General features: G+C 31.5%; 1 protein-coding gene across 1 annotated transcript; it reads right to left on the bottom strand.

The window, feature by feature from the left end:
- Positions 1–1,078: 1,078 nt before the first annotated feature.
- On the bottom strand, positions 1,079–2,460 carry LOC114311587 (uncharacterized). The gene is made up of 3 exons (XM_082889131.1): positions 2,194–2,460; positions 1,995–2,081; positions 1,079–1,342 (listed from the first exon to the last, which is right to left on the bottom strand). Exons 1-3 carry the CDS (start codon positions 2,458–2,460, stop codon positions 1,079–1,081), a joined length of 618 nt encoding a protein of 205 aa, XP_082745257.1.
- Positions 2,461–13,468: the final 11,008 nt, after the last annotated feature.

Raw genomic sequence — 13,468 nt, 5'->3', positions numbered from 1 at the left:
TACATCGTACACTACAACATTTTCTTAGTTTAGTGACATTTGAAAGTGCCACAAAACTATTCTTCTAATGACATTTTTTGGTCTTGTGGCATTTTGAACAAGTGCCACTTCTATCGGTGCCACGGTAGATACTTGCAAGTGCCACTACACCATCATGGCTGAAAACTTTCAATGACATTTTAATGTCATGGTAGATATTATTTGTGTCACTTTCAAGCGCCATTAAAAAAAGAGTTAGTGACACTTGTAAGTGTCATTACACCATCAAGACTAAAACCTTTCAATGACACTTTAATGTCATGGTAGGCACTATTCGTGACGCTATCAAGAGCCATTAAAGAAGACTTGCAATCTAAAAAATGCCACGATATGGATTTTTAATGACGCTTATTATGCCACAATTGATATTTATAACACCTTCATAAATGTCACTAAATCCAATTCATTTGTGCCATTAAATAGATATAAGTGTCATTGGAACTTATTTTAGTGACACTTTGCAAAGCTACTATCACTACTACAAAATGCCATTTATATATTTTTTTTCATTGACACTTTTAAAAGCTACAATTATGCATGCGTAAATACCTATAAAAATTGAATCAATTTTATAAACAATTAAATATTAATTGCCACATCATATATTAATTTGACATCCATTCATCTTGTAATATTTTCATAATAATAAACAAATATTACCACCATAAGATCATCACATCAAAAAAAAAAAAAAAAAAAAAAAAACCAAAATCAATTATTTATTATTGAAATATAAATTTATTTATATTGCAAGAAAAAAATCCCTTGCCAAAATTATTAAATATTCTACCACACTAACAAAGTTAAAGCAAAAACAATTTAAAAGAAAATTATTCCAACCGTAAGTTCTGAAAAGCCATAGTGATATGCATATTCCGAAGAGAAAAATTATCAAAAATAAAATCAGTTCCCAAATTCTCAACCTCACTTGTATAAATATTCTCGGCTAGCATCCATAACTTGTGAAATCTGCATCCAAAAGATAAAAATATGAAGGTAATTGAACCTATATTAAGTTAATATAAATTTATTAATAAAATTAGTATTTACGAAAGAAATATATCACAAATGGAGCAGGCCAAGCAACATGAGCTCCAATAGCTTGTCCAATTGTTTTGACAAGTCCATATGATCGGATCAAGCTCTCACTAGGCTTGATTGGCACTTGAACATGTACCTCCCAATAGTCAGGTCCTAGTTCTTCCCCTTCTACTTCTTTAGATGCGTTTGTGCTTTTAAGTACTCCGATTGCAACTGTTTCTGTTGGCCTAATGATAGTTTTTAGAACAATTATATCTCTCACCTGTAAATCAAGATTTAACTACTTAAGTAATTGTATATTTAAAATTAAATCGCTAATATTAAAAAAAAACTAGTACAAAGTGCTAGAGTGAAGATGATCACAATTGAAAGTGATATGGATTTCTCTAGTAGATAAGCAAGCCAAATGCTTTAATCACTTAATTGGTTCACTACACTACAACAAATTATATAAAAGTAACAACCGTAAAGCTTTAGACCATATCAAACAATAGCTTAAAAAATCAATAACAACCAAAAGCACCAATCAATGACAATGAAAACCATGTCCATTATCAATATCAGGATCACCTAACCTCAACGATGTAAATCAAATGTAATTGTGAAAAATGACAATCAACTAATTACTTTCAAGCAATATTTTGAGAGAATCAGAAAGAGCCCATGCGGTAATAAATGATGGAAAGATGTCTTGTTAAAGCTTTAGAAGAAAATTAAATTAATTTTAAAAAAAAAATAGCACAAACTTCATCATGTCATGATTTAGACTATGTAGCACATTTTGTCTAGATTTAAATAATGAAATTTATGTCCGCAATATTCATTCATTGGTTAATTATAAAATAAATGTTGCATGCTATTCTAAAATAAAGTTGGAAGTAATGTGATCTATATGATTAGCTCTTAGTAGGTACCTGAGTAAGAGAAGTATCTTGTATCGATGACAAAGACCATGCTTGATGTTGAGCTGCCATGTCGAGAGGAGTAGAAGTTGTTGTGGCCTAACCAAATTTGAACTTTTTAATTTTACAAAACACACACACATAGATATATGTATGCATATATAAGTGTAGGAAAACATTAATAACTTATAAATTCTATTAAAAAAATTACCTGATTAGATGTGTTTGTCAAGTTATTCGAAGCATGTTGAACATGGGAAACTTTGGACCTTAGCTCCGAATTTTCAGCTTCCATAACATCCATTGTTGTGTCATGGTTTGCTTTATGACCAGATGTATCTCTCCATAAATTAGACGGGGAGACACCTAATCCATACATGCGAACTCGTCCATGTTTTTCTTTACCCATCACTTGTCCAAATGCATCATTTGGGCCCTTATTTGATAAATTTGCATTTAAGGTTGTCCTCTCATTCATTTCATCCTATAAGGTTGCAAAAAACATAACTTAATATATACATTTCAATAACTCAACACTATAATGTGGAAATTTTAACTAATCTACAAGTTCAAATGGACATAATTACTTGGTACATACTATCATTGCTTTCGTTGCCTCAGGAGTTCCTGTCTCCTTTGTATAACATACTTTAAACATGTGAGCACGAGTTGGAGAGTGTCCCAACTTATTTTTCTACAAAATAATATTTTCCAAAATATAAATTATATCATTATGTCACATTATGTATACCTTATCATATTAAATATACAACATGAAAAGAGGAATTAACCTGCTCCTTTCGAACACGTGGAAAACTTTTTGTTCCAGTAGTATGATTATACTTTCGCTCTGCACGACTTGCTTTGTTTTTATCACTTTGTGCCTAAAATTACAAATGCATAAATTAATGGTGTCCAAACTACAGCAAGTAAAATAACATATAATGATCAGATCGAGTTTACCTCTACTTCTTTGATGGCCCAATACTTAATAAGGTGTTCCCACTGATCAGCATATACTCTACTATCTTTATAATGCTTTTGTTCGTCAAAACTCAAGTGGTTCTTATAATAATTTTTCTTTATGTTTGCCTTCCAGTCTTTTAACTTCTTACCAGAGCACTTCATAACCCACTTCCTAGCATGACTTGGAAGATCAAACTTTGACTGAAAAGAGAGAGAAAGAGAGAGAGAGAGAGAGAGAGAGAGAGAGAGAGAGAGAGAGAGAGAGAAGAATACAATAATAAAAAATTAATCTTCCCACATAAAAAATTAAAAATAAACAAAATTATAAAGAGTGTTGTTTTAATCACATTACTCATGTTTACTATTTTTCACATGTGATCATCTTTCGCACAATATTGTGTCATTTACCTGTACAAGTGCCCATATGTGATCTTTGTAATGTTCTGGGACTTTATGCCAATTCTTGTAAGTGAGTGGTGCATTTTTCCCATCACGCACAATAGTTCCAATGAACGATGACAACTTTGTTGCCAATTTGTCATCAGGTTGGCCAAGTTTGTTCCAATTGACTGTTAGGCACTCATCATCATGAGTACCCCAAATATTACGCATTTGCGTGGGACCTCTAGTTTTTTTTTTTTTTTTTGTCAAGATTAGTGCGCATTATAAATATTTTTTGTTTAATATGGAAAAATTGTCAAGATTAGTTTTAGAGAAGTTGCTTCAAGTAGTAAGCAGTTAGACTTGCTTTGAAATCAAATATCTATAGAGAAATAATAATCGTTAACCATTTTGCTGGGAAGCCTTTTGAGATAAATGGACATAGTTCTTGGTGGTATGCTTAATAATCTTCCTTGTCACCACTCTATGTGCTGACTTGAAATCCAAACAAATCTTAAGAATTTACTTGGGGCTTTGTGGGCAATAGTTAAACCAAATATTGGAATCCAACATGTCAATTTATTTCTTCACTTTAAGCTTCAAATATTTAAAATCTAAATTCTTTTTGAATTTTTCTCAGAATATAATTCCTTTCAGTTTTCCTTTGGGATCTTTGTATGTTTACTTAGATTGGAGATTCAAAGGCAGCACAAACTTTTTCTAAAAAATTGAAAGAGTTAACCCAATCAAATACATTTTTAAGAATGCAAAAGGGATGGTGCAACTTTTAGTAATTATTTATTTATTTTTAGTGTGATGGGATCAATTATTTATGTTATGAGATCAGCTCTTAGTTAGATGATATATAATTGCTTTTTATGTAATGAGGTCAGTTATTTATTTATTTTAAAATTGTGACTCTTTCATTAGGCTCATTCTTATATTGTCATTGTGTTGGTTTTGAGAAAAATGGATTTTGATTTTACTCTATTTCATAATCTTTCAATTTGCTTATGATTACTGTGTGTATGCTAAGAATTGGAACAAGTGGGAACAAAACTTAAAAAACTGGGTACTAATTGATTAGGAGGAGTGCTTCATGTTATGTTTTGACAACGCTCTTGATTTCCTTTTAAATAAATGAAGTACTAATTTAGAAGGATTGTTTTTTTTTCTATTGAGATAAGAAACGTCTTCTATCCCTTTCTTATACTTTTTCTTATACATGGTTGGGTTGCTGCAACATTGTGTTCTTGCTGCCCAGGTGAAGAAACCACATTGGTTGTCCTACCTAGGTGCTGCCACTGCCACAATATTGTTGTGCCCAGATTTTGTTGTCAACAGGGGTGCTTTATTATTTAAGACTCATTTCAGCCTTATAACAAAGTATTAGTTAACTGAATGTCATGTTGAAAAACACTTGGTTTGTCCATGGGTTGTTATGTTTTTGTTGTATGATATGGTGTAAATGAAGAGAAATCGTATATCAGTTTCCTCTGTGTGTATGTCCACCATTTAAAACTACTGTCAGGGTAACTGAAAAGGTTAATTTGAAATTTCCATAAAGCTGGTGAGAGATATGAGCAGTTTCAAAAAAAAGTTGCCCGTTCCCATTAGATGCTCCATGACACCTCATGGAAGGTAACAGCTATGTTTTTTCTATTTTTAATGCCAATGGAAAATGGTCCAGTGTTGTTACTCTCACCAGAAAACTATTTTGTTTGACTTCTTATGATGCCATCCTATAAGTGCCCTCTCAGATTTTATCATGATCTTTTTTGGCCTCAACACCCAATTATGTTTTGCAGTATATTTTGAGGATGTATTTTGGTTTTCATATGCAATTTTAGTGGGGAAGAAAAAATAAAATTGAAGGCATTAAATGATGTTTTAGCACAAACCAAACTTGGGTTTTGTTGATTTGTTCTAATTTGCTGCTAATCTCTCTTAGGATTGGTTCTAACTATTTGTTTCAAGCTATGTTGTTAGCTAACTGTTTGTAGGTCTTGCTGGCCTCTTTTATGGAGTGTGTTGAGTGATGTGAGCCAAAAATACTCTTTCTTGATTGACAATTTTATTTGTGGATTTAATGTTATTTTTCATTGTTTATGCTAAAAATGTATCTTTTAATATAGTTACGTACGATACAGTTGCTACGAAAGAAATAATTATAACTTCATTATCAAGTATGGCCCCATGTAGTTATAATTTTTGCATCTGCCACTGGTATGTTTCAGTTAAATCATCATATGACAGCATATGATAGTAAATTTTAGGCATAGCATGGTAACCCAAACATTGGATCACATAACTAACTTGGAAAAATAGAATTCATCTACCCATATCACCAAATTATTATCCATAGAAACCCAAAAAAAAAACGTTTAAAAAAAAAATTCATCAACAGCCACATAAACATTGAACAAATATCTAATATAAAATCAAAACCAAATCTAATAGAAGGAATTTTTTTAACTTTTTTTTTTTCTTATTCATCCTTACAGCAGGAGAAATAAAATAAAATAAATAAGAGTAAACTTATGCAAGATCTCATTGAGACATTTAAACAAACACTAGCATGTCATTATATAAAATCACAACATAAATACAATAATAGTAAATCACAATTAACCCTTGATATTAAAAGATGAAAATTAATACATTCATGGGTTAAAAGATTAGATTTTCATATTGTATCAAGTTTTATATGAAGATCATAAATAAGAGGGAAAAATAGAGGTCTTCTGTGTGTGAGAGTGAGAAAGAGAGAAAGAATACCTAACGAACTCAGTAGATTGTAGAAGATGAAAAAACTGCAAATTTGTGGTGTAGATGTTGGATAAGAGTGGCGTGAAAGATGAAGAATGAAAAACCTTGGCTTCATTATTTCACTCCCGCCTCGTTATCCCGCCAAAACTGATTTTGCTTCACCAATTTTAGATTTGTTCAACTTGTGGATTGGGGTATCTCAGATTTGTTGGATTCGTGTATTGGATTGCTTCACCAAAATCAATTTTATCCCACAGCTACTCTAATTCATTTGGTGTAGTTTAGTGATTTTTTTTCCTTTGCTTTCCCGTAAGTTTCAGTTCCTCTGTTTTTATCAAATCTATAATCTATACTCTATATATATATATATATATGGAGAATTGGTAATGAGGTGTTAAATTGGTATACCAAAAGTCAATTAATTTATTTATTATATAGAGCATTGGTAATGAAATGTTAAACTGGTATACCAAAAGTCAATTAATTTATTTATTTTGAAATGATTTTGTTCACATTTTAGTATCAAAATAAATAAATAGCAACTTGGGTACTTACACACTTAATTAGATTAATCTTAAGTTTGTATGAATTTGGTCTAATTGATAATACCGTTGGTATTTTTGACGAAAAATGATTACTAAATTGGTTGAGATTAATTTATTGATTTGAGCAAATTTATAATTTTGCCTCTAAAAGAATGACATATGCATTTTTTTCATTAAAAAAATGCTAACAATTAGGGCAAATTACACTGTTAGTCCTCTATTTTTTGCTATTGTGTAATTTTAATTCCTGTAATTTCAATTAAATTGATTTTGACACAAAGTTTTTTTTTATTTTGGCTCAAATTAGTAATTTATCATTATATAGGAGGCCAATTTCAAATTTTATTATATTGAGCTGAATTTATTTGAGTTCAATTTTGTACATGTGGTTATGTACAGTTGAAAAACATATTATATTGAGTTCAATTTATTTATTTATATTTATTTTGTGCATTTTAAAAATTTTGGAAGTATATTGGCAATTTTTTTTTTTTTAAAATGCCATTAGATAACTTGAAAAGTTTTTGACTAAGTGGCAGTTGTCAAAATGCCATAAAAAGTAACTTGCATCTACTTAGTTTATTGACATTTTTTAAAAAATGCCATTGCTACTAAAGTTTAGTGGCATTTGTTGATAAATGTCACTAAATTAATTTCTTGTGTCATTCTTTTATAAAATGCCATAAAATTGATATGACATTTCTTTATCGAAATGTCACTAGAGCCTTATATGTTTGTAGTTCTGTGGCATTTTTCTAAATGTGTCACCAAATATTCTTTTCATGGCATTTTCTAAAAACATGCCACTAATATAGTGTCACTAAAATGTGTTTTAGTTGTAGTTTTGTGACACTTGTTCGTTGAAATGTCACTAGAGCCTTTTATGTTTGTCATTTTGTGGCATTTTCAATATCATTTTTTGTGACATTTTCTAAAAATATGCCACTAGTGTAGTGCCACTAAAGTATGTTTTTGTTGTAGTGCTATGAGGCATAAAGATGATTTGTACAATTGTTGTTGAACATATCAATATTGAATCACCACAACATACAATAGTTTTAAAGATTACGTTGTTGTTATTGTTGCTGTTATTGTTGTTGTTGTTTTTTTATCTTTAAAATTATAAATTTTATTACAAAAAATATTTAAGAACTAATTTCAACTGTCGCAAGAATAGTTGCAAATAAGTCATTTAAAAAAGTTAAAAAAAAAAAGAGCTATTAGGGACAAAATTTTGAAAATATCACTAATAAATGTACTTTTAGGAATAAAATAACCTGATCCCAAAGAAGTTTATTTTTTGAGACAAAACTTTTGATTTCAAAAGATTAGTAATTAATTACTAAATGCCCAATTTTGCCATTCAAAAATAAAATAATAACACTTTAAGCTACAAAATATTTTATTTCTAAATTTTTGTTTTTAAAACCTTAATTTCTTATAGTAATAATAATGTCACATATTCAAAAAAGTTAAATTATTAAAAAAAATTACATTTTCACATCAAATCAACATTACATCTCATTTTTAAAATAATTTTTGAGACACACTACAACAAAAACACATTTTAGTGACACCATACTAGTGGCATGTTCTTAAAAAATGTCACAAAAAGAATATTTGGTGGCATTTTTTAGAAAAATGTCAAAGAGCCACAAACATACAAGGCTCTAGTGGCATTTCAATTAAAAAAGTGTCACTTCACTACAACAAAAATGTCACTACAACAAATTTACACTTTAGTGACACTACACTAGTGGCATGTTTTTAGAAAATGCCACAAAAATAAAAATTGACATTAAATGTTTTAGAAAAACGACACAGAACCACAAACATATAAGGCTCTAGTGGCATTTCAATAAAGAAATGTCACATCAATTTTATGGCATTTTATAAAATAATGACACAAAAAATTATGTTCGTAACATTTACCAACAGATGCCACTAAATTTTAGTAGCAATGGCATTTTTTAAAAAATGTCAGGACACTAGGTAGGTACAAAATACTTTTTATGGCACTTAGGTGAAAAGTGTCATAAACAAATATTTTATAACATTTTGAGAAATGTCACTAAGCCAAAAACTTTCCAAGCTTATAATGGCATTTTTGAAAAAACAAAAAATGCCAATATATTTTCTAAATTTTTAAAATGCAGTAAATGATTAAAAATAAATAAATTAAACTCAATATACGCTACAGGAAAAAGCACATTCGGCGACTAAATTTCCTGACCAAAAAAAAATTGGTCACTGAAAGTATAGCTTTCAGCCACCAAAACAGCATTAGTAGCCAAAAGTAAAGCTTTTTGCCGACTAAACAATTTTAGTAGCCAAAAGTCTACAATTGGCGACTAAAACTAAGTTTGGTCGCTGATTATGTGTTTCAGTGACTAAAAAATTTTTAGTAGCCCAAAGTGAAGCTTTTTGGCGACTAAAAAAATTTAGTAGCCAAAAGTCTACAATTGGCGACTAAAAATAAGTTTGGTTGCTGATTATATGGGTTTTACAGACTAAAAAATTTTTAGTAGCCAAAAGTAAAGCTTTTTGGTGACAAAAAAAATTTTAGTAGCCAAAAGTCTACAATTGGTGACTAAAAAAAAAGTTTAGTCGCCAAAAGTGGTCATTTTTAGTGCCGGAGAACTAAAATCCTAAGGCGGGAATTAAATTTTTTGGCGACCAAAATTTTGGTAGCTGAAAGTGCATCTTCGGCGACCAAATCCGATTTTGGTCGGCAAAAGTTAAGTTTTTTAGCAACTAAAAAACAATTAGTAGCCAAAAGTATAGAATTAGCAACTAAAAAATATTTTTAGTCGCCAAAAGTGGTGCTTTTTTATTTTGCTAGTAAATAGTTTATTTTACATAAATTATGTTCAATAAAATAATTATATTTATACATATACTTTCATATTAATATGGATGTGTGTACAATATAAATAATATATGTTGCATATATAATTATGTGGTGCTGTAGAGGTGTAATGAGAAGAGTGTGGTGTATATGGTTTATGGTGCGGGAGGTTGGCGGTTCGAGTCTCCGCAAGAGCGGATCAAATTGTTCTACAACGAATTATCATCATGAATGGCACTTGATAGCGTCACGAATAGTGCCTACCATGATATTAAAGTGTCACTGAAAGGTTTTAGTCTTGATGGTGTAATGACACTTATAAGTGTCACTAACTCTTTTTTTAATGGTGCTTGATAGTGCCACAAATAATATCTACCATGACATCAAAATGTCATTGAAAGTTTTTAGCCATGATGGTGCAGTGGCACTAGTATCTACCGTGGCACGGATACAAATGGCACTTGTTTAAAATGCCACAAAACTAATAAATGTCATTAAACCAATAGTTTTGTGACACTTTCAAATGTCACTAAACTAAGAAAATGTTGTAGTGACAAGTTTTAGATACATACAATTTTTTAAAGTGATTCTTATTTATTTTTCAAGATTTTATTTGGGTATAAATGTGGATCCGCAACCGTTTAGGTTGGGTCCGGTTTTCAGCTTTCAATGAAGTGAGTAGCTGGCTCTACACGTAAATGTATTTGGGAGGTAGAATCAAAATTAAAGTACTTGGGCAACTAAAATAATAAAGGAGAAAGAAAAAGAAAATACAAAAAATAAATAAAAAAGTTTTAGAAAACATATTATTATAAAGGAGATGCATTGTTAAAAAGTGATAACCTTATCTTATACATATTATTATAATGAATTTTATTATTATTTATTTTTTAATTTTATAAGTAGATTCATATAACATATTATATGTGTGGATATAACAATTACTATACTTAGAAAAACATAAGATTCATTATAATTCTTTTTTGAATATGACTGGTCATGTATGTGTACTTGTCATTTGTTGTAAGTGGTGTAAGAATTATTATTTTTATTATTGAAATTCACTTAAAAATATATTATTATTATTTAATTATATTTTATTTACTATCTAAGTCATATTATATATTAAACTAATAAAAGTAAATAAAGACACTATGTACTTAAAAGAATATTGAAAAAATTAAGGGTAAATTACATTGACACGTCCTAAAATTTGGTTCAATTACATCCTATCCCTTGACGTTTTAAAAATTACATTCTCACCACTATGGTTAATAGTCTCATTTCACAAATCCCTTTTCTCATATAAAAAGATAACAACTCCTAGTAGAAAAATAGAAAAAATTATATTGAAAAAAAAAAGTAAAGGAAAGGAAAGGAAAAAAAAAAAAAGAACATAGGAAGTAAAGCAAGTAAGAAAAGAAGGAGTGCATGAGTTCAATATTTTGATTCCTTCTAAATAATTACAATGACAGGGGGGTTAGTATAATTTTTCAAGCGTTAGGGAGTGATATGTATTAAACCAAAACCTCAGGGGATGTAATTGTAATTTATCCAAAAATTAAATTTGGTACTTTTATTTTTTTTAAATTTCTTTTGTGATAGATAGCATCATGGTTGAAAAAGAGAAAAATAATACAACTTAAAAAAATTTATAAATTTTTATATTCACGAACTTGACTTGCATTAATGAAGTTTGAAAATTAAAATGAAATCTTATGGTAGGTAGATGAAACATCAATTATTATATAATATATATTTTTAAAAAGAAAAATTATATGAATCTCAAATAATTTATCAAATTTTTTATTAAACCTTTTTTTTATGGGTGTGGGATTCACACAAATTCATATATGTGTAGGTATCACACCTATGTAAGAAATTTAATAGAAAATTTGATAAATTATTTAGGATCACTAATGCAACTTATTTAAAGATTTAAATTTATTTGTTTTAGAGGTAAAATTAACGAGCTAATTAAAAAAATAAAAATAAAAATGCTGAGTCAGAAAAGAAGAGTCGTTCACTTTGGTGGAGGAGGTGGAGGGAGTGGAGAATCAAAAAGAGGAAAAAAAAGAAAGTGAAAGGGAAGATCTCATGGCCACATAGAACTTGTGGTTGAGAATTAATTTTTCCCTCTGCTGGCTTGGCGCACCCACGTAGTTAAACGGATCAAAAGCGTACTCGATTCGACGACGACGATGACGACGAAAGCCCAAGACACCCAACTCTCACACCCACACCACAACCCTATCCAGATCTCTTCTCACTCTTCCCTATCCCAAAAAAACCAAACCAAACCACCAAATTAATCTCTCTCTCTCTCTCTCGTACTTTTTCATTGACTATAACTTTTTCAACCCAGAAATGTCGGAAGCAAAAGACCAACAATTAACCTCTTCGGTCCTATTTATAGGCTTTGCCTTGGCACTAATAGGATACTAAGTGGCCAAATAAAGTGAAGACATGTGTCCCTAAGAATCACATAGAATATTTTGCCTTTGACAACCAAGCTGAAGGCGCCACGTGTCCCTCTGTATGTACTATGTACTATCTGTTTGGCACAGATGCCTTAGCAAGTGCACTTGCGGCGCCGCTGGAACTTGCCTTCTCAGTTTGAACCTCAGCAAGTGCACTTGCAGCGGTAAGGTTTGTCACTGCAGTTGCCTTCTCAGTTCAGTTTAGCCAAGACATGCATTCTCAACACTTCATAGCCTGTTATCAGCCATGTTTTGTGTTCACCTCAGCGAAGCCTCCATTCTTAGCCACCTAACCACAAACTCCCCAACTTCCTAGGGCGAAGGCCACAACCAAACCTGCTATTAGCTATGTTATGCCTTAGTACCAAGCCCAAGGGGGCTTCATTGGTCCTTCCTATGCAACCAAGGCAGGTCCATGACCTAAGTAAATGGAAAAGGAGTCCTTTACTCTCGTGCTACCCTGCTTCAATTTTTGCGGGGTAACTATGGTATATTGGTATTTCTGGGCTTGCTATTAGGTCCAACTAGTAAGCTTTGGAGCCTACTATCAGCGCCAAGTTAGTGAGCTTCGGGGCCTGCTATCAGTACCGAGCTAATGATGACATTAGGGGCCTTCTATTAACCCTAGGCTAGTAATGCCTTGAGGCTTGTTATTGGCCCTAAGCATTAGCCTCTATTTGTGGAGGGGAAGTTTGTCTCAAAGGCTGCTATCACCTTGGTGGAGTCTTCCCTCCGCAAGTTAGTTTTGGCAGCAGCTGTTTATTATGGCAATTTCAAATGGTGGTGCCGACAAAGTACCTTAACAACTCGACCACTGCAAGTGTTGCCTTTGCAACTTAGTTGCTCCGGTTTTCTCTTTCCCTTAGCAACTTCAAATGGCGGCGCTGACAATACTAGGAATGGCGGCGCTGAGACAAAGTGTCTCAGCAACTTGATCGTTGCAAGTGTTGCCTCCATAACTTGACTTAGACATTTTTCTTCATAGAGTTTATTCGGACTCTTGGCAGGTTTGACCTGCTCCGGCCCACTGCGGACCCACTTCCCTTGGGCTTTGGCCCATGCTCCTTTAATCATTCATGGTCGCCTAACAGGGGCGACCTCCACACTTAGGTCCATACCTAATTTTGACCTTAACTTTTGACCCTCTACAGTTGTATTGCCTAACAATAAGCCGAATAAGCCCCAATTAGTTCCACCTACTAAAAATGGTCCTGAAATCAAAACCCAATTGCAGAAGATTGTTTTGAAGCCTCAAATGGTTCTATCAAATTGAATGCCATTAAGGATAACCAAAAAGAACATACATCTTTGTCGGTATCATTGCTTACTCGTGGTTAGACTTCAGAGACTCCAATTAGGCGATTGAAGCTTATTTATGATCATGACATAAGGCCTGCTCAAATGCCCGTGACTTGCAATTTTAAAGTGTTGAGGGAGATTGTAAAAATGCTTTCCATCTTTGAAGTTAGTTTTTGATTAAATTAAATACAAGGATAA

The sequence above is a fragment of the Camellia sinensis genome, chromosome 9 (assembly GCF_055761805.1).
Source record: "Camellia sinensis isolate YWXY chromosome 9, ASM5576180v1, whole genome shotgun sequence".
Taxonomy (NCBI): domain Eukaryota; kingdom Viridiplantae; phylum Streptophyta; class Magnoliopsida; order Ericales; family Theaceae; genus Camellia; species Camellia sinensis.
The sequence above is the reverse complement of the archived record's forward strand: the minus strand, read 5'-3'. Positions and strand labels throughout refer to the sequence as shown.

Coding starts and splice junctions, on each gene's coding strand:
- LOC114311587 (XM_082889131.1), bottom strand. CDS start 2,460: ATGAATGAGAGGACAACCTTAAATGCAAATTTATCAAATAAGGGCCCA. Junction 2,082..2,193: donor TGACAAACACATCTAATCAG/GTAATTTTTTTA, acceptor AAATTTGGTTAG/GCCACAACAACTTCTACTCC. Junction 1,343..1,994: donor AAGATACTTCTCTTACTCAG/GTACCTACTAAG, acceptor CTTGATTTACAG/GTGAGAGATATAATTGTTCT.